This window comes from Cladophialophora carrionii (genome assembly GCF_000365165.1).
Source record: "Cladophialophora carrionii CBS 160.54 unplaced genomic scaffold supercont1.5, whole genome shotgun sequence".
Taxonomy (NCBI): Eukaryota; Fungi; Ascomycota; class Eurotiomycetes; order Chaetothyriales; family Herpotrichiellaceae; genus Cladophialophora; species Cladophialophora carrionii.
In genome coordinates this window covers 3,024,174-3,047,246 of record NW_008481830.1, presented here as the reverse complement: position 1 = coordinate 3,047,246, position 23,073 = coordinate 3,024,174, and the positions used below count along the sequence as shown (strand labels likewise).

Sequence of the window (23,073 nt, the reverse complement as noted above, 5' to 3'; positions counted from 1 at the left end):
TAGTGAGTATACAGAAGTGAGTAGTGTATATACAGAAGTGATTAGTGAGTATACAGAAGTGAGTAGTGAGTAGTGAGTACATCGTAGTAAGCAGGACGTACGCTACAGTACGATCTCCTCTTCAACCTCATAAAGCAGTCTCTAGGTAGTAGTCCCCGAGCAGGACTCCGTCCCGAATACTGTAGATATATATATATATATATATATGCATGCACACTACTTCCCTGTGTACTCCCCTACCTGAGCAGCATCTCTGGACGAGACAACTGCGGGTCTGTGTAAGCCATCGACTGTGCATCTCCAGATTGATGCTCCCATCTCCTCCTCCTCCTCCTTTTCCTCCACTCCAGCACAAGCGAGTCTAGTCGAGTGACGATACTGTCTCTACATTCATACCGTCCTGGATGCCAGCGGATCCCGAAGAACACCTGCTCGACTCCTTCTGTTTCAACCCGTGTTCCAGTAGACGCGCCTGTTCTCTACCATTACAAATACACGAAGGACACCTGCTCGACCACTTCTGTTTCACCCGGTATTCCAAGAGTCGCGCTGATCTCTACTCTACCTTTACAATATCTGTTCTTGTTGTACTGTGGTCGTCGTGCTTCCTGTCCTCAGCATGTGCTTGCTTACTCGGCTCATGCGTAATGCTCATTACTCTTCAGATCCCGCGTGGCCTCGCCATTAACGCCTCCGCTATGCACCCATCCCGATTCCCACCAGGAGAACTTCCAGAAGAACGCCCGGTATCTCCAGGGCAATGCAACACCTCAATACTTCCACGGCATTGCGGACCTCAAAGACTGAATACAGCGAAACCTCGTCGCAAAAGCTACACCTTGATAACCCACGTCGGTTGGCTCTCAGAACTTCTCCATAAAGCCCTTGCGTACAGTCCACATCCGAGCCCTCTTGCCATAGATGTACATGGGTATCGTGAGGACCATACACGCAATCTGAATGCCCCCAATGGCCAGGAATGTGCTCTTCGGTCCTTCGTGCTCCAACCAGCTCGCAAAGAACAGACTAAACACCAAGCCATGGAAAATGTTCTTGCTGAAATTGAGAGTCACTAGAGCTTCACCAGCATACTGCCTGTAGGAATCCACGCAGAACGTAATTGCCGTGGTCGATCCCAGGGAGCAACCGAACGAGATGACTCCGAAAAAGACCGTGGGCACGATCCAAGCATTTCTCTCCTCGGCCGACCAGCCAAAACCCATCAGACCGATGGCTGTGCTGATGGCGACGGGGATGGCCATGACAAGTCGAAATTCCGGTTCGTACACACCGCCATTCTTCCGAGACATGTACCGGACGATGACATCCGACACCTTTCCAGCGACTGCGGTACCCAGAATGCCGCCCACAAACGGTGACACGTAGACCAGTCCGGCTTGTAGAGAGGTAAAGTTGTAGCTGTCACGACTCTTGTAGATATCCGAGATCGATTCAGACAGCACAATAAGCCACCCGATCGACAGCGAGTATACCAGTGTCGACCACAGAATACTGGGGTAAGCGAACAAGATGAAAGGCCGAAGAGCGACCAGAAACCAGCTCGATTTGGAGAGCCTGCCGTTCCAAAGCCGCAGTGTCTCGACATACGACTTTGGCGGCGATTGTCGAAGCTCTGTTGTGTAGCGCGCAAGCTTGGGAGATTGCATTCCTTCGTCGATGCTCCTCGACCTTGACTTCTCCAGGTCGGAAGGACCGTATTTAGAGCCAGGCAGCGTCACATTGGTGTCCATTCTTGCCAATTCAGCCTCCTGCTCTTTGGACTCCTCGTGGGGCGGTTCGGGAGCCTCATGATGGCTGAGGTAGTCGCCGCCCTTTTCCAATTCAACGTAATATGGGGAGTTGAGGTTGTGAAGATGGGGAACGGAGACGTCATCATCAGGAGACGGGTGTCCAATATTAGGGATGCCAGTAGGAGGCATGAAGCCTGTGGGGAGTCGGACTGGTTTACTATTCTGAGTTCCGTCCCAAGGCCCAGAGAAGGTGCGCGGATCTGGTGTCGGCGGCATAGCTAAGCCAGTGGGCTTGAACTTCTTCCGAGGAAGCGCGGCGGGCGCTGGTTGTTGTATCGGGGCCGTTGTTGGTGCTGAGCCTTGACTGACAGCCTCTGAGCTGTGGCCCTCATTGGCACCGTCTGTCATGGGTGACGCATCACTGTTCTTTTCAGCGGTCTTGGCAGCACTTGAAGTGCTTTTTATTGAAGGAACAGTGTTGGAGGACTCGTTGGGGTTTCTCTCATCAGGCTGTGCCGGCTCCTCGTCTTCCAGGCTATCCTCGAACCGAGCATGTGCGTTGTGGTCAAGCAGCATATGCTGTCTCGCGGTCAAGGGTTTCTCGACAGCAGCAGCTCTTTCTACTCGACCGAGAGATGCCTGGTCGTTCGCAATGTTTTTGTTGTGCAGGGGATGGAGAAGGTTGGACAGTGTTCGATGAGCAGCGGGTCTTCTTGCTTTGGGTCTCGGAGTTCGATCCCAGAAGGTTTCAGGAACAAAGAAAAAGAGGAGGACGCCGCCGAAGCCCACTACGATGGCCACAACCCTATGCAAGTAAGCAGAGAGGCCAGTTGAGAAGGGGAAGGACTCACCAAAATACCCATCTCCAGCCTTTTGCATCGATGAGGACAGCGCTCACCAGAGGTATCAAATTCTTTCCTCCTAGCAGCAAAAGGGTGTATATCCCCACTCGAAACGCTCTCTCATGAAGAAAGAAGATCTCGGCGATAGTGGCAGATGGCAAGCATTCAACCGGACTCACAGATATGCCCTGGAAGACTCTCGCAGTGGCCAAGTGGGCATAGTTGGGTGCCAGAGCACACCAGACGGAACTCAGGACAAACATGACGGCGCCGCCAATGTAGACAGGACGCTTCCCGTATAGGATCGCTGTGGGCGAGAAGATGACACTGCCAACCCCCATGCCCATCATGTACAGACCTGTGGTCAAAGCGACTTGCGAATACGAGACGTCAAAGTCCTCGGCGACGTTGTTGAAGCCCGCGGCCAGAATGGGCGTCATGCCGCCGCCGATCATGCAATAAAATCCGAGGGTAAGAAGAGCACTGTCTCGTCGCCAAGTCGGCCAGTTGAGCGGATCGTTCAGCGAGTCATCTGGCTGAGGGTCCAATATCACTTGTCCGTCCTTCGTCTTCTTCTTAGGGCCCACGGAAGGACGTCTGGGTGATAGTGGCTGGGCCGGCATGGAAGAGCTGCTCCTGTTCCGGCCCTGTTGGTACTCGAGACCGAGCGGCTCATTGCGGGTCGAGGAGAGCAGCAGAACGGTCCCAGGCACCTCCTCGGTTTCCTTGTCGTTCAAAATCCCCAATGTCCATTTTTCTAACTTGGGTCCCGACTTCTCGTTGACCGGTGAAGGACTCGACGAAGGCCGTGCTCGGGCACAGGGTCGTCCCGGGGGTTCGATGGAGGATTGAGTGGCCGACTGCTGAGCAATGGTTTCATTCCGGGTGACGGTAGAGCGACCTCGTTCGGGGTGGCCCCTGCCGGCCATGGAGATATGTGGTGAGGGAGGGCTGTATGGCTCAGACGGTCACTAGAACATCGACTGCTTCCATTGAGCAGTCTCGCACCGCAGACGAGTGTCCAGCATACAAGGGCCGATCAACCACGCCCACAATGATTTTGGGGAGAACGTAAAGTAGGACTAGGGTAGCGATACATTCAGGAGCCCAACGGTCGTAGGGATAACAATATGATTGTAAGGGATAGGTGAGGCACAGCGGCAGAGAAACGTGATGTGAAGACGCGGATGTCGACGATCAGGCAGTGGGACGTGCAGCGGCCACCCACAGATTAATTCTGCAGGCTTGCGCGGATGTGGAAGGAAAGAAACATGACTTGCATCGTTCGAATCCTCCTGCCCTGCATCCAGTCGAGTCAGATGGCATGGGCATCGCCATACGAGTCCTGGGTACTGGACCAGGTGGCATGCGCCGGATCAGCTGGTGGCTCATTCGTGCTCATTCTCTGCGCGCCAAGTTCACCACCACGTCACATTGCAGCAGCTAAGCAGATCATCTCCCCTTCTTCCGGGATGTGCATTGCTGGCGACAGCGGTGCTGTGCTGCTTGTACAATAGAAGGAATCGCAGTTGTGTGCGGCCCAGTGTCTGGTGACCCAATGTGCAACGACGTGGACGACCAAGACGACCTCGTGCACCGCTCACTCGGTCGATCTGCGAGAGTCACCGTGGGCGGCGTCAGATGACTCGACGGCCTCACCGTGTCGACTGCCCCTGGGTCACGCACTGGTCGCCGTGCTATTTTCCTCCTTTGGGAATACCAAGTCACAGATCAGGTCAATCAAGACGATTCGACCCATTTATTCCTGCAACAGCCCGTCCCTAGCCTTCTGGTGTTGTTGCGGTGAACCCAGGGCAAGGCTTCATTCATTCCGGCCATCAGGGGCCGTCTAACATTCTCAAACAGGCGAGCGATACTGCTGGTCAATCGTCTTTATAAGATCTCGCTAGATATATCGCCTCACGCTGCCCACACCGTGTGAAGCTCTTCTCTTGTTGCCCCATGCTTCTGCCTGTCATGCTGGGCCACCAGAAGTCTATTCGTGACACAACCCATCCAGACACGCGCCATGTATCGAAATCAAACAGACCTCGCCCGTTTCATCGTGACGTCGTAAATGGCCATAGAAGAACAAGAAAATGGAAACAATTGCCCCTTCCAAAAGACCCTTCCAAATCAGACACGGCCAGGTACTCTAGCCGTACCGAGCGCCAAAAAGTCCTAGTCCCAGAGACGTCTCGGTCTCCTTGCCGCTGCCATTATTCAGCACTTCCCACATTCGAGGTCGCCATTCCCCTATCACCCCCTTGCCTTCTTTCGTCAGCTGTAGACCCTGACCCATGTCTTGCACTTGTACAGATCCAAGCATGTTTATACTGCCAAACAGATACCGGACGCGTCCATCTTGTAATTTGTCCTTCAAAAGCTTTGCACACATCATGTTGACTTCATCGCTGACTTCGTCGACAATCGTGGCGATGATGTCAAACATTGAAAGGATAACATCTTTGGCCAGAGCTTGCCGCTCTTCGCTCCCTTGCTGCTTTGATGCCGCGGCCATTGCTGGATGTGTTGCTATCGACGCGAGACGGACCAGAAGTTGCACCTGTTCAGACTGGCCTTGTTTGGAATTCGGTCCACTACCCCCAGCTAAGATCAATGCTGGCCGTTGTAGACACACCATCTGCAGCATATACTTCAGATAGCTCAAGCATGGCACGGAACAGGCGCTCGGTCCATTTTCTGATGCGCTCATGGTTGGAGTAGCAGGCGCAGGCACCATTTGAGGGGAGTTCGTCGTCGTGGTAGGCCCGGAAAGTCCAGGGATTGCTGGGTGACCGGTGGTGACCGGGGTGCTTGGAGCCACTGAAGCATACGCTAGCGACTTGAAGAACTGAGATAACCGGTCGATCAGTTGTGACAGGAATCCTGCGCTCGGCACGGTGTCTTTTCTGCAGACCTGGAACGCGCGCTCAACGATGGAGCCAAGCTGCTGTATTTCGCCCGGAAACGCTGCCGCCAAAGGACTCGTCGCTTTACCCAGCGGCAACTTTGGCGATGCCTCTAGAAATTCATTCTCAACCTTGTGTCGGATCGAAGAGGCTACCTCTGGACCAACTGTTTGAAGAAACTGAGCGAATCGCCGATCTTGCCCTTTGCTCGATGGCCGAGGTGATATTTGCATCGTATTTTGCAGAGACGTGTGGAGAACATCCGCCAACTCGTCGTGATTTACTCCCGATCCCTTCTCGGCAGTGCTTTCTGGCGTGCTTCGCAAGCGGAGCTGAACGTAAGGATGCGAGAAGATGTTCATGGTCTGGAAAAGGGCTCGGAGGTCGGTCCCGGTCAATTCTCCGTCGCGGCAGTTCAATGAACGACTGAGTGTCTTGAGAAACCATTGTCTAACCCCTCCGGACAGGACGAATGAGCTCGAAGTGCTGCCGTTCACGAGCAGCGACAGGAGGAGAGCATCGAATTTCGGTGAGAAACCCTGCAGTCCAGCTTCGCAGAGGACCTCCAGGGCGGCCTTGGGCTCCCTCTGCACGTACTCGTACCATCTAGTTCGCGTCTGATAAGCCGCCCAGTCGGGTGCTGTGCCCTTGGTGGATCCCAGCATCTGGTACAGCAAGGAAGCAAACGCCACGTTCCTCCGTGTTCCGTGCTTAGAGGTGGCAACTGCTTCTAGCAGGGCGTTGAAGCTTAAGCACCCGGTCGAGACAAGGCTCCGAAGAAGCAATGGGCCCCACTTCGAATCCAGGCGAGGTAGAACTCGTGACATCCATTTTTGTATGAGCCGATCGCCTTGGCCCTTGCGACATAGACGAAGCCGGCTCAAAAGTTGGCAGAATGACAGCGTCGTCTGGGGATCGTCCCCAAATTTCTGCTGCTTCTCAATGCGATCGACTAGGACCGAGAAGAGTCCATTCATGGTTTGCTCGTTCATGTTGGTTTCTGACTGCAATATGGCCTCAAAGTCCTCAACGAAGGTAGCGCCTGCCTGCTGCAAAGACTCGGCGATTCCGTCACTATACGGCGAACAAGCCGCAACTGCCCGGCCACGATCGCCCCTGACCAGGTCTTGTTGTAGTAGCTTGATCGCGGGCGTCTTCGACGGGAAGGCGGTGCAAAGGTCCAGCAATGTCGAGGTAAGTAGAGGCATGGTCGGTTTCGTCGGACGCCAAGTCATATAGACTTGACACATCTGCTTCTGTAGAAGTTCGAGCGCGCCAATGGAGGAAAAGGCGTCTGCATGAAAATGGATCGTTGCCACAAGCGACGCTACCAGGTCATCGTTTTTGGACGTAGACAAGATGCCCACCACATCAGCCAGCACTGCTTCGTCCTCCATGCTTTCAAGAATGTGCCGAATCAGAAAGAACTGCCCTTCGTTCAGGACCATAGATCCAGGAAGAGCCGGGCCGGTTTGCTCTGCCTTGGCGCCCTCGAGAGCCCGAGCACGAAGCCACTTAGACACCCTTGTCCGTAGGGTCCATGGCAGGGAATCAAAAGCCGGCTCGGCGACGCTCGGTGATGGAGAAGTTGACGCAGAGTTTGGACCGGCTAACCCCTGCTCAATAAAACGTATGCATTGCCTGAAAGCGGCCTCTTCGGAGTTGAGATCAAAGCCGGCGCGCTCGAGGATTGCGCGCCTCAGATTGACAACATGGTCATCGGCCTTATCCAAAGATAGGTCTAGCAGAAAGTGGGTGGCTTCAGGGTCCTCCTCTTGCGAAGTTCCAGCAGCTGATCCAGAGGTGGAATATGTATCGATACCGACCATTCCGTGTTTTGGAAGGCCTCTAACCATGAGCCATTGCAGGTATTTGCTGATGCTGAAACAATCGGACCTGGACAACTGCGCAATCAAATGCCTCAAGTTTTGAGAGTCAGCGGTCGTTCTTCTCTCCTTGTAGGCCGACAGGAAACTGAGGAGCGCAGTATCCACATCGAGGCCCTCCCGTTGCCAACGTTTCACCAAGCGTGTGATGAGGTATATTCGCGTCCTGGAGCAGCGAAACCGGGTGCATGACCACTCGAGACAGGTTTGCATAAGAAGTGCAAAATCAGAGCAGGCGGCCTTCAGAGTGTCTTCAAGAGCCATCAGATTGTATGGTACTCGAGCCGCGTCGAGAACATCAACGATGGCTTGATCAGGCGCTCGAATGGACGAAATTTCCGCTTTGTTGTAGCCCATCGCCCTTTTGTTGATGCGATTCAGTCCATCAAAAAGTTGACGCTCAGGTGGGAGAGTTTGGTCAAGGCAAGCTCTGATGATTTCAATGCTCTCTGGCCACCTGTCTGGCATCAAGAACAGCGCGGAACGTGCAAACAGGAGTTCACGTATCGCAGCACGCAGCTTCTGCCGCAACGGAGCTATCGTCGGCTCCTGGGCTTTGTCCAGGGAGCAAAACTTGTTGATGAGCACTTCGACGAGTCTGCTACCTTTTCTTCGATACTGGCTCAGGTCTTGCTTGTAGATGTGAGTAACCATCAGCCAGAACGGTGTATGGCCGACATCAGCCGAAGCAAGAGAACGCAAAATCCAGTCCAGGTAGTGGTCTCGGTCCAGCAGATTCTCCAGATAGAAACGGGTGGTAAGCCGCAAGGCATATTGAATGTTTGATTTCCAATCCGGTAAGCTGCTCCGTGCAAGATGTGCTTCCAAAAATTGCTCGACATTGACAGTCCACTCACGCAGCCACTTGGTCTCCGTGCCGACCGCAACAGTAGGAGTTGTCCCTTTGCGCTTCAGAGTCCGAATTTCGTTTGCACACACGCACTTTGCAAACCAAATCGCGCGGCTCAGAGGGACATCACTCTGCAAGCATTGATCCAAAAGCGCTTGGCCCCTGATACCCTGGGGAATGGTCCTACTCAACCGTCTCAACGGAACATCCGCATTGGCCAAATCTGCTATCCACGACTTTCGTTTCGCTTCGGTCAAGGTGACGCGCGGGGGCGGTTTGAAGGTCGAGACCGAACTCGTTGTGCCGTGGAGGCTCTTTTGGTCGAGTACGAGCGAGAACAAGACGGACAAGCTGTCGACGCCTGACTTGTGCTTGAATGCGTTATAAAGGGGTACTCGCGCAGTATTCAGCTCCTTCTCTGTCGGAGTTGGCGCTTTATCGAAGTAGCCCGTCTTGACATTTGTGTCACTCAAAATGTCCTCAGCATGTTTCCCAGTCCAAGGAAAGAAGCCTGCCGGCTTGCGAGGGACAAAATGAGGTACCGCAGAGGGGAGTTCTATCGAATCCGGTGTGTTGGGAACAGGAATGTTGACCCGAGATCGATGAGTCGGTTTCGGCTCTTCCACGGCGTGGGACGCTTGAATCGCTCTCCACGGCCTGGGTGGGAGTTCAGGCACATCGTCTTCTCCCTCGCCGCTTTCCTCGTCCTTCCCCAGGGAATTGCCCGCTCTTAGCCGGATCGCCGAAGGCTTGACCCATCGCAGCTGGACAGTTCTGTCCCCACCCTCGGAGTCGGCTGGTTGTGTAAGGACGGGAGCGATAGTGTTGTGGCTGGAAGGCTGTTCAAGCAGCTGGCCCTCTCCTTCCATCTTCCGCCTCTTCGCCGGTCTGTCATCCCCAATATCCGACATCTGCCTCTGCAGCCCCGAAGGTCTTCTGTCCAGCGGTGAGAAGACATTGCTCGTACTCCTCCTGGCAGGAGGTCGACTCAAGCCCGGTGGACGTGGTAATTGAGGAGGAGGCCGCGGTCCGGCCAGGGGAATAGATGTCATGACCTGGTCATCTTGAGAGAGCAGGGCATTCAACACAGGAGCCAAAATCTGCGGACGATGGGCTCGGGAGATATGGCGTATTGTCTGACCAGAATGTCAGGCGCAGGGTTTGTAAGTGAGGTGGACGGCTCAATGTAAATGCTCCGTAAATGCCGCGGAGATTCGTCGGCTAGCGGAACGAAAGCACAGTGGACTCGGGTGGGCGGTGGAATGCCGGACGGACGCAGAAACTTGGTTGATATCAATCGTGTATCTATAAGAGAGTCGGCTTCGTGGTGTATAGGGGGTGGTGGCCTTTCGAGAGAGAGAAGGAAGGAGAGGTTGCGATGAGGTCGAGGTGAGGCGAGTGAGTGCCAATGTTCGTAGGGTTGGTAGGATGTGGATGGGAAACGTGGAAGCCGCAGCGCAGCTGATGATGACTGAAGAGCGAAGGAAGCGGAAGCCTATCGGCAACCTCTAGGCACACCAAGAGGTCGACAGCTTGCCAACACAGCCAGCCAGTGGGACAGCCGGCCAGCCAGGCACTCCGGGCGTGGTCTACTGGGGTACGACGCCTAAGGCGCCACCATGCCGGTGCTACTTTAGCCGGTGAGAGATGACGGGATAAGGAATGTCGAGTTTGGGGGGACGAGCGGGGGCTTTCTTTGTGATCAACACAGTCCGCAGTCCAGTGGACGATGGTGCGCTACAGCACCGCCCTGCTTCGTGCGACTCGCTCTATCTACGGGAACGATGCCGAATTTGTGTCGTCGCTCTCTCATCGACCGCTATCTGTTCACACGAACTGGTCTGGCGGGTCGGTCAAAATGGTGATGCAGAGGTGGTCCTACGTCCGCCCGGTGAGGCGAGTCGAGGACTCTATGCCTGCCTAGCGAGGTAACCGCGTAAGACACTGAGAGGAGGAGTGGAAGCGTCGAAGGCGAAGGGCGACGACGACTGCGATTATTGCGGCTGACTGATCAAAGAGGGAGAGCGACCTGACAAAGAGGGAAGATGAGGGGGCTTTGGGGGGCTCCGGAAGGCTTGGGGGGGCTTCACCCGCACATCTTCCACACCCTCCACACCCACGGCACCCTCCTTCACGCAGTGGCAGCGGCAATCGGTGCGCCGTGGGCAACATTTCATTTGCCTAGTACGAGGTCAACAGGACGTGGTGCGTGTCAAATCTTTCCGTCGCCGGACTAGCCGTGGTTGATGGCTGCGGCACGGCCGCGGTGTGCCGCTCGATAACAGCGTCGCTATTCTCCTTTGTCTTTACTCCGTAATCACTCGTGCCTTGAACGTCCTTCATTGCTTCTGTCAAGCCATGTCCGTGGCGCGGAACTTCCGACTGGTGCAACGTCTCTTTGTCGCCGTGATTTCCTCGGCAGCTTCCATCGGAGACACGTTCGCAGGAATATCGTTTGCAGATTCCACATCTGGGTGACATCGAACATTGGCTCACGAGCTAGCGGCGTTCGAGGCCCCAAACCTTCAGAATCGAAACGGCAAGATCAACAGATCTCGAGTGGGAAGCAAGCACTGGTTCCCGGTCTCCGGGTAACGCTTGCGGCACGTCACGATTCGCTGTTGTGCGATGGAACTGGTACGTGTACTCCGTATGCTCTCACACTCTCCACCCCTATCGGTAGCCTACGGAATGCCTGATGTCGTCGATGTCCACCCGCCGCAACTGATACTGTGTTGAGTACAGCAAGATGCACCTTCGAATCCTATCTCCCGGCCAGCAACTGCACCGCATCCGTGTCCTCGGGAATTTCAAGAGATCTTGAGTGCCCGGAACTCATGAAACCGCTGCACGTAATTGGCGACGTCTCCTCCGACTATGCCCACGCTGCCGGCCCGTCTTCTGGTTGGCCTACAATTTCCAAGAGACTGTCAGAAGGGTCCCGAGGTGTGCTGACTCCCTGCATCCAGCTCGCTTCGGGCTCGGGTGCGCATTCAGCTGCATGAAAGGGGGACCAATGCCATAGGTGAAGGAACAATTGATACAGCGATTGCTTCATCTCGCCGTGCTGCGGTAATCACGGACTTGTGCAGCGTATCGGTCCCTTGCCACATATGGATAACTTGACACAATTCATTACTGATAGGTGTGCATGCAGAACTGCATCGCAAGAGCTCACGTCCACCGTTCATCCGTCCTCGTCCACTGTCCCACCGAGCAGCGGAAGGGTTTCGTCATCAGACGCTTTGGCTAGCCTTCGACCTTCACTCGCTCTTCTGCCGCCAATATTCACGCTTCTATGCCGTTGCTCATGATGATCCGAGGTCCTTCTTCGCTTCGCATGCGAGCTGACGCCGATCATACTGCCAAAACGGCTCCCAGCCGCCCCGAGCTGCACGTCTTCCTGGGCCTCACTGAAGGCATTCTGATCCGCTTGGATATCTCCCTGCAAATCATCCGGCGCTGGTCCAAACGTCAAATCCCCCCCAGGTCCATTCCCGTTTGTGCTCGCTCGACTCCTGTATGAAGGGAAGAACTCAACGCGGTCGGGAAATGACGTTGTGTGAACCTGGCTGGAGCCTGCCTCCGTTGATAATGAAGGGAACACGTCGCTTGTCTTTGTCGAGGACTTAGAACGCGGTAGCCTTTCGGATGCTGGCTCCCGAAATAGCCGGGCAATCTTGGGGTTAGTCCAGATGCTGTGCAAGGACAACTCCACGCCGGGCACGTAGCTTGTCCTCCTACTCCGGCTTTCATCCGTGGAGGCTCGCCCTGGGCGCGAAAGCGCATTAGATAGTCGTCTCTCCAGTGTGTCTGTTCCGCCAAGTTCACGACTCTGCAGGCTGGACCCTCGGCCACCAGGGCTGGGGTTTCCGTCCTCTGAGCTGGCAGACGAACTCAGATTCTCGTCCCAGATAATCTCATATACCACATTCTCCGAGATGTAGCGAGTGGAGCACCGGCGCATTGAGCTCGCGGCCTGATTCGATCCGGATACTGATAGGCGTGGTTCTAGCGCCACCACCTCGGTATGAACAGGTGGCGCGAGAGCGCTCGTTGAAGGGCGGGCGTCGTCTTTTGTGCTTGAAGTCGAGGGTCTTCGTGAATTCGGTGCGACCTGCTTCGTCATGCCCGGGTCCCCAAGCGCGGAGAGAGGCGCGTCGCTGTAGCTCGTGATCGTATTAAGAAACGAGGTCAGCAGTCCGTTACTGTCTCGACTGAACTTAGGCGGCGGGAATGAGGTTAGCGTTGTCGTTTGTCTTTGAGGCCTGGCTGTAGTTGCCCGGCGCAGAGTTATCATGGCTGGGCTGTGGTTCTCATAGGTGGTGGAACGACTGTCTGCAGTTGCTCTCTGGGATGTGTCATTGGCCGGCACAAGGGTGGCGAGCCCGCGGGTCGAGGCGGCTTTAGAGGAAATTGTCCACCGTCTTGCTCTTGAAGGTTTGCTTTGAGGTGCATCGCCAAAGGTTTCAACGGTACCTTGTTCAAACCGGGGCTGCACGGTTGGCGAAGAGTTGGTTTTTCGTAAACTGCGCGCCCGGGGACGGCAGCCCGTTGGCTGGTTTCTGCGCCTGCGACCTTCCGTTTCGATGGCAGCCATGGGCGGGGAGGACGTGTCGTGCGGCTCATGCCGGTGATTCCTGTGTTTCATGCTTAAGCTAACATGATCATCGTCTGGTGCTCTGTATGGGACTTCCTTGTAGCCTCTGTGAGACACTGTGGGGGCCGATAGTGTATCACTCTGCAGGCTGCTGGGGGCACTGTTGACGGAACCGGGAGAACGGGACGTAGTGGGCATGTCGTCGCGCTGTCGGCTCGTCTATACTGATAAGATGTGGAGGGATAATGATGCCGTGCTGGAATTCGAGGTAAAAGGTGCCGCCATGACAAAGAGGACGGATTGGGGGATTAGTTTCGGCATAGTTGGGCGTGTGCCTCCTTCTGCAGCAAGCAGTCCATGCCTTCGAGATTGGGAAAGCAGGTCCGTAAGCTCTGGAGCTGGGGCAAGTGCACTCGATTGTGTCGTGCTTGTGGCAGGCGCAGCATGCCTCGCTCTTCTCATAGAGGAGGACGATTCGTCACCTCGGCCAGCGGCATGTTCATTTGTAAGAACCCATTTCCTAGCGGCCTGTATCTCATCCTGACTGAAAGCGCAGATTACGGCATTCGACGCCCATCGAAGCCTCCAGAGCCCTGAAACACAAGCCCGACTTGCCTTCTGGGCCAGTCCAAGTACCTGGCCCAAACAGGATCGAGCATGCTCGAGACATCGTTCACCAAGCTGTATCCCCAGCCGTTTACCCACCAGTGATGGTCCATGCAGCGGAACATGGCAGCCCAGTGGGCAAATATTGCCAGAGCTAGCGGATTGCTTCTCTTGAGGCAATGGATGAAGGCTGGCGGTGCCATGATCAACCACGAAAAGATGTGGCCATCCCATTCCACGACGGAGCGACATCTCGAGATGTCGCGTAACTCCTCCATCTGCTCGAGGAGCAGACTTTTGGTTGCGTGGGGCTCCTCGCCCTCCCAGAGCGATGTCAGTTGAGGATCATCAATGGCGCTGCGGAGGATACTGAAAGCATCAAGGACATCCGGGGGGTGGGGCGGCAAGTCTTCCGACCGGGGATATCGCAGAAGTTCCTCGATGTCTCCCTGAAGCCACGTATTTGTCTCTCTGATCACCGCATAGATACCCCTCAGGATCATGATGACCTCAATAAAGTCCCCGGTAGGCGAATGCAAGGGGAGGGAGACGCCGGGCGACGACTCACCCCGGCCAAAATCGAGTTTGACATTGTTCAGGCCTTCCGGGAGTCGCTTGGAGGCGAATGCCCATATCGTCAGGAGCAGAGACACTGAAAATATCGCTATGCCATTATCTCGATTTGGTTTGCTGACCTCTGGGATAAAGCCGGCGAGCGCAACGTTCTGGTGAGCCAGCGCGATCCTCGAATACTCGGCATACGCGTCCGACGACCTCGGCTGCAGGGTTGCTTTATGGAGCGCTGCAGTGGCCATAAGCGCGTGCAAAAGATAGTCATGGCGCAAGGCCTCGGCGAAGATGGTGTCTCTCCAAACTGCATGCGACGCAAGTCTCGAGGACATGGTCATGTAGGTGCGGGTCGAGTAATGCTGGATGAGCTCCAGATCGAGCAGATCAAATCGTTTCTCCGTGTTTGGGCCGTCTTGCACTGTCGCCAGCGGTGATGAGGGCTTCGGAGTCGGCAGTGTCCCATGGCGTGGCTTCTCCGGATCTGATTGCTGATAGTCGAAACTCCTCGGTGTCGATGTGTCGTAGCTGGGCGCGTTGCCTGGTGGCGTCGGGAAGCCGTCGGAGCTCGTGTCCAGGAATGAACAGGCGATCTGGCGCTTCACACAACGCTGACATTGAGGACTCGTTTCATCGCACTGGGGCCTGGATCAGTAACAACACCAACAACACTGCCATATCCACTGCGAGCCTCAAGGGTAAGCGAGATGGCACCGCTACTGCACACCAATTATGGAGCCTCGGGACAAACTGGGGAACAAACTCACCTTGACTCTCCTGGCCTTGCATTGTCTGCATCCATGGTGGCTTTTCGTGTGCGATCTCCGTGAGGGCATTTTGACGGGCCTGCGACGTTCCAATCTTTCAAGACGCCGACCATGCACATCACAGGAGATGAAGCAGAGGGTAAAGCTGACTTCTGAGCCAAAAGGCGGAACTCGTATCGGATTCCGTCACGCTTGGCACCACGCGAAATCGCCTTCGTGTTCGGAAAGCCGCGGGCAGCCCCGTAACAATTGACCATGAAGGAGTCTGCTATATCAGATGGGCATCGTTATAGCTAGTCAAGAGTGCACATCAGCTCGGCGTCATATCGAGGCCGAGACGACATGACGACCCGGATAAGCTGGAAGCCATTATGCGGGCCAAAACACCAAACACGAATGCCAGGACAGAATACGCGGCTAGCCTTTTCTAATTGGGTCTCACCCAGGCTGTGCTGTGCCCTGGGTCTCTTCTATATGTCATTGAGCCTTCTAAAATACGTCTACGTCCAGTCTGTACAATGCAGGTCGTGGCATCATGATTTCTCTTCGAATGCCTCCGGCTGGTCGACAACAGGGCCTGAACCCGAGCCGCTTCTCTTGAATTTTCTCATGGGCTCGAAGAAGAAGCCGGGGTGGAAGAGGGTCATTAGGACACACGCAATCCCCACCATCCTATAAGAGCGAGTTAGAATTCGAGTCACGGTTGCCTGGGGGTTTGCAGAACTTACATTCCATCGAGAATTAGGAACTCGGTCTCATTGCGCATGAGAGCATTGCCCCAACCGCCGGCCATTTCCGGAAGACTGCAAGAGCCATGGTTAGCAGAGACCCAGAAACAACAACAGTCAAATCTTCGTACCGGTAGATGCAACGGATGAGAATCGTCGTGTACGCCATCCCGATGGCAAAGCAGAATAGGCGGAAATTGCGCGCCTCGTTGGGCACGGCGGACCGCTTCTCATACTCGCTTCCCGCATGGGCTCGCGATTTCGTTTTCTTAGCCCGTTGGAAGCGAATGTAGTAGTCGAGTATCAGGAGGCCGCAGACGGACATTGTCGCAACCTGGAAGGCGATGCCCGCAACGATCAATCCGTTTCCCGCATCCAACAACTTGGGGTCTGCATTATGGTCGCCCGCACTTGCTGCGATGCCGCCTCCAATAGCCTGCAGAACAATTGATCCGAAATCGCATCCGATGAAGATCCACGGGTATAGTCTAGGCTTCAGCCTCGAGTTTTCCGCTCCACAGTATATCACCAGGTGCTTCAGCGTCACGTATATCCCTGCAGCCAAGAAACTCGGTGCCAACACCAGGCAGCATATCTGTGTCTTGAACCCTGCACCACTCCAAGGGTTGTTGTGCATGATGATCCGCCCGACATATCCTACCGCCTCTCCGAAGCAGCCAATGGCAAGAACGGCCAAGTATGTCCATGTCCGCCTCCATGTGCCCAGCGCCAGTTGAAGGAAGAGGCAGATGCCAAAGAGGGCGATGAAGAATGAGTTCACCGAGAGATTCGGGTAGTAGCCATATGTCGTGAGTGTGACGGGGCACTCGGGCGTGACTTCGGTACAGAAGTCGCGGACTCGATGTGTCGTCTCGTCGGCCATAGTGGTTCAACTCGAGGCGTTCTAGCCCACGAGAACAAAGTGGCTGAACGGTGGAATGACTGGGGGAACACAATGGGAGGTAAGGATTCGACTGTGATGGTATTCTAGACAAAATGGAAGTCAAGAACAGGAGAAGCAGGAGGCAAGAGGTACTTCCCAGCGATGGCCACCCTGACGACTTCGCGGCCATGTGGACCCGCTACCCATCGGTTCCTCCAGGCGAGGTTCGATGGAACCATGGGCACATGGTGATGCATCTTAGTGCTTAGGGCCTCTTGAAAGGTCCGTTTGATGGGCAAACGACCCAATGTGATTCCGATGTTGCAGGCGGTTCGACGGCGGTGGATCTCACGAAGACGCAAAAATTGCACCTGGTGGCCGAAGGACGCTCTAAGCGAGGTCCGATGGATCAAGCGCCAAGTTATTTGTTGCTCAGCCTGCTCTAGGCGACGCTTTAGGCAAAGTTTACGTCCGGATGAGCAATCTCCCGGGCTGCACTTGGGAGAGCCTCGGGCACGAATACGCAGCCGACGCCAGATGTATCGGGTACTCGTACTGGGGCACCTACCGGGCACCAGGCACTCGGGCTCTCGGAATCACGTGGTGGTCGGCCGACTTGCCCGATGGTCCTTCACACCCGGCATATTACGGTTGCGGCGGCCCTCCGAATCTATATTTGACCAGCGTCTCGTTCCACCATTCTTCCTACAGCATTCTGCTGATTAGAGATGGACCGTCTGTCACCTCTTCAAGCATGTTTTCGGCATCTCGAAGATCTCTGTCGCGCTCAAGCAGCGCCACAGTACGTGCAGTAGTCGCTGCCTCAATCTGGATTTGAGCAGCCGTTTCCAATACTCCTAGCCATGACGGACAGGGCTTTTCGGACTGTCCCTGGTGTACTCGCATGGAGCATGGCATCGATCACCTGCTCAAGCACGAAGAGATTTCTCAAAGGTCAGGGGATGACACAATGTGCATTGTTCAACCGTGGTTAGTCTGCGATCTTCTCATTAAGAGCCTTCGAATGGCGAGCATCCATGCTAGGATCGGGCAGTCCGTTCGCTACGAGCTCCAGCAGACGGCCACACGAGGCTTGAAAATCTCCTGGCATCCCCTTTAGTTTCTTCACATCTGGGAGAACAAGCCACAGCTCGACGATTGACAAGTCTGCTTCAGCACCATGAAGAGCTCCGGCTCATGATTTACATCGTCAGGAATGCCACGTCATCCAGTACCTTAGCCGAACCAGGAGTATCACACGCCTAATTAAATGCTCTACCGGCAAAGGGAGAATACAGGCCCAGACACTATTGAGGACCACGTTGTCATCTCAGTATACGTACTTGAAGAATATCTTCACCTGGCACATAAGAGTGATGCTCAACGCTTCGAAAGATAATTTCAGCACAACCTCCCATACCGGAGCGAGCAGCCCGCACTACATCCGTTCCATTTCAGGACACGCTGAAGGATGCGGGAACGGTGCCACAGTGAGATCAGTGCAATGTTTGACCAGGGACGTTCTCATTCGGCCTGCACTACTCGAGCTTGATGAACCACACCCATGTGGTAGGGATCCATTCAGCCTGCAACGTGTGCTTGCGTTGAGTTGTCGAGAATCTCGGTGAGAGTAAGTACAAGACAACGAAAACAAGCGCTTGCGACAAAGCCACATGTGGGCATGCGGTGTTCGATTACACGGGGACGTATCACATCACTCATCCTATTCCTAAACATCACGTTCCATGTATCAGGACCAAGCAAACTTGGTCTTGTATACGAATCTCCGTGAAGGCGGCTGGATAGTCTTGATGAATTTATGACCTTGACCTTTCCTCAGACCAGGTAGGGAAAGCGAATTATCAGTCTTCGACCATACTCAAGCTCCACAGCAACGACTTGATCGAAAGTAGGTTTAGCAGGTTGTGAGTTCACATGTCTAGTCCGGGTTTGTTGCTTTGACGATGTTGCGCAACTAATGAGGTGAACGCTGACAATCTCTAGCGGTCTGCGCAATCCAGGAAGGAATTCGTCGGCGGGTTAATTGCCATGGAATCAACTTAGGGTCTACAGCTTATACCACAAGTTTCCCCCCTCGCCATCCACTATTTGCGTACCACGTCCGAGGCGGTAATCGCTACCTTGCATGGCCTCGAACTTTCTGCGCCATGAACCCTCCTCACAGATTCCCCACTGCCAAGCGACAAGAGGCTGGAGCGTCCATCCGCTGCAACGCCGGTGGAAGGGTTTTTCACTTTGACGCCAAACGCGCTATTCGAGGTCCAATGGAGCAGGCTATCGGACTGTGGAATCGTCTTCACTCCAAATCAGAATTTGTAGGCAACTTGCATGAGCGTCATGTGTTCGGTCGCAGGAAGAGTTGCGGGCGCTTCAAAGCTGTGGCTCAAAGCTACTTTTGACATCGACGCATCGCCTATCGAAACGACATGAAACGACTCATCCACGCCCGTGTTGGCCAGCTCGAGAAGGTTCAGAAATGGACGCTGTGCTGACCGGTCGAGCCTCCACCACAAAGCACAACCTGCTGGGCTCACCCTGTACTGTAGCTGGACGTATGGCCTATTCCGCTCACAATGAGGTAGAGATAAGCCCTGTTTTACCAAGCTCAACCAAGCATTTCCAGTTATAAGAATGCTTACAAGGGCTTCGACTTTGACGCACATGATGTTGATTGCTTGCCTAGAATTACTTCACATGTCAAGGCTCGCCTTGGCCATACCTATATGCTCTGTACGTTCAACCTAGGTATACAACGGACCATACGACACTTACTCCTTTATTCTCCGACTCACGGCCACTGGCCGAGGGTAATCTTCAACAGTTCCTCTGTGTTGTTCATTGGCCAACATTCCGTACCGGTATCCCCATGGCCTAGGCTGTACCGGTCCGAGGTCAATTCAACCCCAAATCATACCCGTTGCCCTTTTCCAGACTTCGCTTCCACGCAGGCCGTTCATGAATGCGAGCATGCCATTTCTCAAGCCGAGGGTATTTCGTGAGATCCACCATGCCAGCCGCAACGCATTGATCAACCGGATAACTCAGGATAAAGTCCGCCCTCGCCGGCGCGGTATCACCCAAGAAGTAATCCTGCCCCTCGAGCTGGTCGTCGAGATACCGATAGTACAAGGCCAGCTCGGGCCCGGAGAACTGGTTCCGGATCTGCGAGTGCACCAAGGCCATCAGCCACCGGACGAAAAAGGGCGTCATCTTACTGGCGAACAGGAGGATCAGATCCACGAGCATGACGGGCCCCAGGCTCGCGGCCGCGAGATTGCACAACTGCTCGTCACGGAGGGTGTCGTTTTTGGCACTGCCGTCGCCCTTGAACTTGCCGGCCTTGTCGTACGTGTCGATCAAGTACTTGGCGATGACGACCGACTCGACGATGACGCGCCCGTCGCCGGTCTCTAGTTGTGGTGCCTTGCCCAGGGGGTGGGTCTGCTTCAATGCCGGAGGAGATCTTTGCTCCACGCGCTGGTGCAGTTCGAGGTTATATGGGATTTCGAGCTCTTCTAGGAGCCAGAGGATCCGTTGGGACTGCGAGTTCTGGGCACACACAGTGAGTAATGGGGACGTGGAGAAGGGGAGTAGCCCCGGGGAAGAACCTGACATTCATGTGGTGGAGGGTTGGCTTTAGGTCTGCCATGATGTATGGTTGCCGAATAGATGGCTGTGCCAAGACGAGACAGGGTGGTGCTCGGGGCAATATACGGTACAAGGACTTGCTCAGATCTGAGGCTGAGAACAGTTCGTGGTCTTATAGAGAGAAAGACACAGAGACTGGAGCTCTTTGCTTGGATATGGCGGGTAGCACGGACGAGTGTGCGTGGGCGAGTGCGAAAGGATGGCAACCTTCATGGAGCAGAAGCGAGGTAGATTTATAGTCTAGCGGCTAGCGAGATCGCAGAATGCCTCATGCAGCTACAGGGAGCTATCCGAGTGGGTTTCTGTGATCTTGACGTCGTTCAGTCTTGTGAACACAGCATCGAGGTGAAGGCGTGCATGGTGAGTGGAGCACGAGCTCCAGCTGCGGTTGGTTCGGGAATGCCCATCGAATGCGAACTAGTGGCTTGGCACAAACATCCGCGCGATCTGGCTTGGAAATTGTGGTCAACCCGAGGCTGATTTGACATTCGACCTTGCATTAGATATGCGGTATGACTATCGTGCCTGTGGTAATGATTCCTTTGCGTATGCGATGGACCACTACCGGAGGCTGCAGCTCTTTCTACTCCGATGATCCCAAGTCGACTACTCTCCACAGGTGCGAGCAGGTAACTCAAAAACCGCAATAGCATCGCAGGCTTTGAAGACGGACGGAGATATACCGCACCCTCAAGGTCTTTTCTACGCAGTCACGCAAGCTGTGACTGAGAGGCAGGCATTCCGAGTTCGCTGGCGTCGACTTCTGATGCCACTGGCCCGTGTACCACCCCTTCTGTGCCACTTTACCTCGATGGTTCGTGTATTCAACTTTGATGGATAGTTCATATCGTTGCTACGATTTTCGAATCCGTGCTCGGGGTCAAGTCATTGCCACCGACCTTCCCATCTATTGCCTTCCTTGCACCGCAACACACGGATCAATTGTCGTCCATTTCCCTCGCACCGTACAATTATGAGGCACATCAGCCCGCAGCTTATTCGTCTACCCCCAACTGTCCGTCAAGCCCAACTTCTTGCACGAGATCTAGGTTTACCTGTTTTCCATCGAGATGGCGGATGCTTTTGTTGAAGACTGGGAGTGCTGACAAGGCTGATGTGTCAAGCATCATGCGACGGCACTGCTTCTTGACAAAGTTCGTGCCCTACGGAGAGGTTGGTCTCGCAATGAGGTGGGCCATGCCTAGATTTTTTGCCTAGAGGGTGATCGTCCTGACCATTACTGCTCAATTAGCAGAGACATATGATCGAGGTTGGTATACGAGCAGCTTAGGCGTGCCATATCTCCATCTCGACCAATATGAGATCGCTGGACGGATTATGCAGAGAAGCACCGGTGTGCCCACTGCGAGGACGCATATTGAATCGAAAGTTTATTCTCATGACCCGAAATGAATGAAGACGTTGGGAAGCTAGTTCCAGGTGTAGTTCCCGTGGACGGCGCATCCATCTAGTTGCACTTGCTTAGAAAAATACCCCTCGATGGCGGCCTGGTTCAGCAGCCGAAAGAGTGATGGTCGCCGCGTCTGCCCAAGAGCAGAGGGAAGAAGGTTCAGGTTGCCATTATCCGTAGTGCTGGGTCATCAATGGTCACGTGGACAATCGCCGGATAATCTTCGGCCCGGCGAGGCTCGGCAAGCCCCGCCATCGTCATCTGGTCGCCGACTCGACCGCGAACTCGCTCCAGGCTTCAGACATTCAGCACTGAACCACGATTAAGGGCGAACCGCACTGCAATAGACGTGGAACCCTGTACTCAACAAAGCACGCCGACTTGATCTGTTCTGACGCAGTGTCACCCTTTCCGACCAAGCTACCTCAGCTTCCGATTCCTGGCTCTACTTGCCCACCACGTTTATCTTCGTCGAGATTTCTGACCCATTACACCAAGATGTCGGGCCTTGAGAAGGCTCTTTTTAACCTCAAGGTATGTCTAATCGCTTGACCGTGCACCTTGATTCCCCGTCAACTCCTGGCTCGCAGACCGTTGCCGCCGTGTCCCAGTTCCCAAGCAAACAATATTAATCCCAGAGACATTCCTCTACTGACTCCCATCACTTGCAGTTCACGTCCAAACAACTCAACCGACAAGCCGCCAAAGCGGACCGCGACTCGCGCGCCGAACAAGCGAAACTCAAGAAAGCCCTCACTCAGACGCCTCCCCAGCCCCAGATCGCCCGCCTGTACGCCACAAATTCGGTGCGCAACTCGCAGCAGAGAATCCAGCTGCTGACGCTCGCGGCGCGGATCGACGCAGTCGCCGCACGTGTGCAGACCGCAATTACCATGCGTACGGTGACGGCTTCGATGGCTCAGACCGTGAAGGGCATGGACGCTGCGCTGAAGAACATGGATCTCGAGAAGATTGGGGCGGTGATGGAAAAGTTTGAGTCACAATTCGAAGACCTTGACGTCGTCTCGGGTTACTACGAGGGTGTGGCGGGCGGGGTGGAAAGCCAGCAGGTTGGCGTGGAGGGCCAGGGCGAGGTGGACGCTCTCATGAATCGTGTGGCGGATGAGGCGGGCGTTGAGCTGTCGCAGGAAATGCAGCAGCAGGTGCCTGAGCATGAATTACCGACCGCCGACACGGCGAAGTTGGAGGAAGGGTTGGGTGATAGGTTGAGGGCTTTGAGGAATTGAGCGAAGTGGGTGCGATTGTGAGTGCGATTGTGTGCTAAGTTGGACTCGATGAGACCTTGAATTCATGTCAGGCCAAGTTAAAGTGCTTAACGCATTACGGAAGTCAAGGAATGGATGCGGCGTTGGCGTACACGATCTTCTCTGGCAAGCCGATACAAATCTTCTGTTTGGCTCGCGAGGGATATTCTCACCTGACGGATTATGTTGAGCCAGCAATGATATGGAGTACACGCCATCAATGGAATGACAATTGCTACCGTACCTCTGGGGTTCTCACTGGGTCCTTCGACCTCACACCACGGAGTCGAGGGATGACCAAGGAGCGAGACAAGTGTCGCATCAGAAGTTCTCTGG

General features: G+C 54.7%; 7 protein-coding genes across 7 annotated transcripts; 1 reads left to right on the top strand and 6 right to left on the bottom strand.

Moving 5' to 3' along the window:
* Nucleotides 1-863: 863 nt before the first annotated feature.
* On the bottom strand, nucleotides 864-3,522 carry G647_06931 (uncharacterized protein; the record flags this gene model as incomplete). The annotated part of the gene is made up of 2 exons (XM_008731249.1): nucleotides 864-2,556; nucleotides 2,603-3,522. 2 exons carry the CDS (start codon nucleotides 3,520-3,522, stop codon nucleotides 864-866), a joined length of 2,613 nt encoding a protein of 870 aa, XP_008729471.1.
* Nucleotides 3,523-4,748: 1,226 nt separating this feature from the next.
* G647_06930 (uncharacterized protein) lies at nucleotides 4,749-9,293 on the bottom strand (the record flags this gene model as incomplete). Its single annotated transcript, XM_008731248.1, has 1 exon — nucleotides 4,749-9,293. One exon carries the CDS (start codon nucleotides 9,291-9,293, stop codon nucleotides 4,749-4,751), a length of 4,545 nt encoding a protein of 1,514 aa, XP_008729470.1.
* A 2,135-nt stretch (nucleotides 9,294-11,428) lies between these two features.
* On the bottom strand, nucleotides 11,429-13,039 carry G647_06929 (uncharacterized protein; the record flags this gene model as incomplete). The annotated part of the gene is made up of 1 exon (XM_008731247.1): nucleotides 11,429-13,039. The coding sequence occupies one exon, from the start codon at nucleotides 13,037-13,039 to the stop codon at nucleotides 11,429-11,431; it is 1,611 nt and encodes a 536-aa protein (XP_008729469.1).
* Nucleotides 13,040-13,398: 359 nt separating this feature from the next.
* G647_06928 (uncharacterized protein) lies at nucleotides 13,399-14,816 on the bottom strand (the record flags this gene model as incomplete). Its single annotated transcript, XM_008731246.1, has 3 exons — nucleotides 13,399-14,625; nucleotides 14,682-14,730; nucleotides 14,782-14,816. 3 exons carry the CDS (start codon nucleotides 14,814-14,816, stop codon nucleotides 13,399-13,401), a joined length of 1,311 nt encoding a protein of 436 aa, XP_008729468.1.
* A 498-nt stretch (nucleotides 14,817-15,314) lies between these two features.
* Nucleotides 15,315-16,392, bottom strand: G647_06927 (uncharacterized protein; the record flags this gene model as incomplete). The annotated part of the gene is made up of 3 exons (XM_008731245.1): nucleotides 15,315-15,453; nucleotides 15,510-15,584; nucleotides 15,641-16,392. The coding sequence occupies 3 exons, from the start codon at nucleotides 16,390-16,392 to the stop codon at nucleotides 15,315-15,317; spliced, it is 966 nt and encodes a 321-aa protein (XP_008729467.1).
* Nucleotides 16,393-19,305: 2,913 nt separating this feature from the next.
* G647_06926 (uncharacterized protein) lies at nucleotides 19,306-20,028 on the bottom strand (the record flags this gene model as incomplete). The annotated part of the gene is made up of 1 exon (XM_008731244.1): nucleotides 19,306-20,028. One exon carries the CDS (start codon nucleotides 20,026-20,028, stop codon nucleotides 19,306-19,308), a length of 723 nt encoding a protein of 240 aa, XP_008729466.1.
* A 1,942-nt stretch (nucleotides 20,029-21,970) lies between these two features.
* Nucleotides 21,971-22,719, top strand: G647_06925 (uncharacterized protein; the record flags this gene model as incomplete). Its single annotated transcript, XM_008731243.1, has 2 exons — nucleotides 21,971-22,006; nucleotides 22,144-22,719. 2 exons carry the CDS (start codon nucleotides 21,971-21,973, stop codon nucleotides 22,717-22,719), a joined length of 612 nt encoding a protein of 203 aa, XP_008729465.1.
* Between the last annotated feature and the right edge of the window lie 354 nt (nucleotides 22,720-23,073).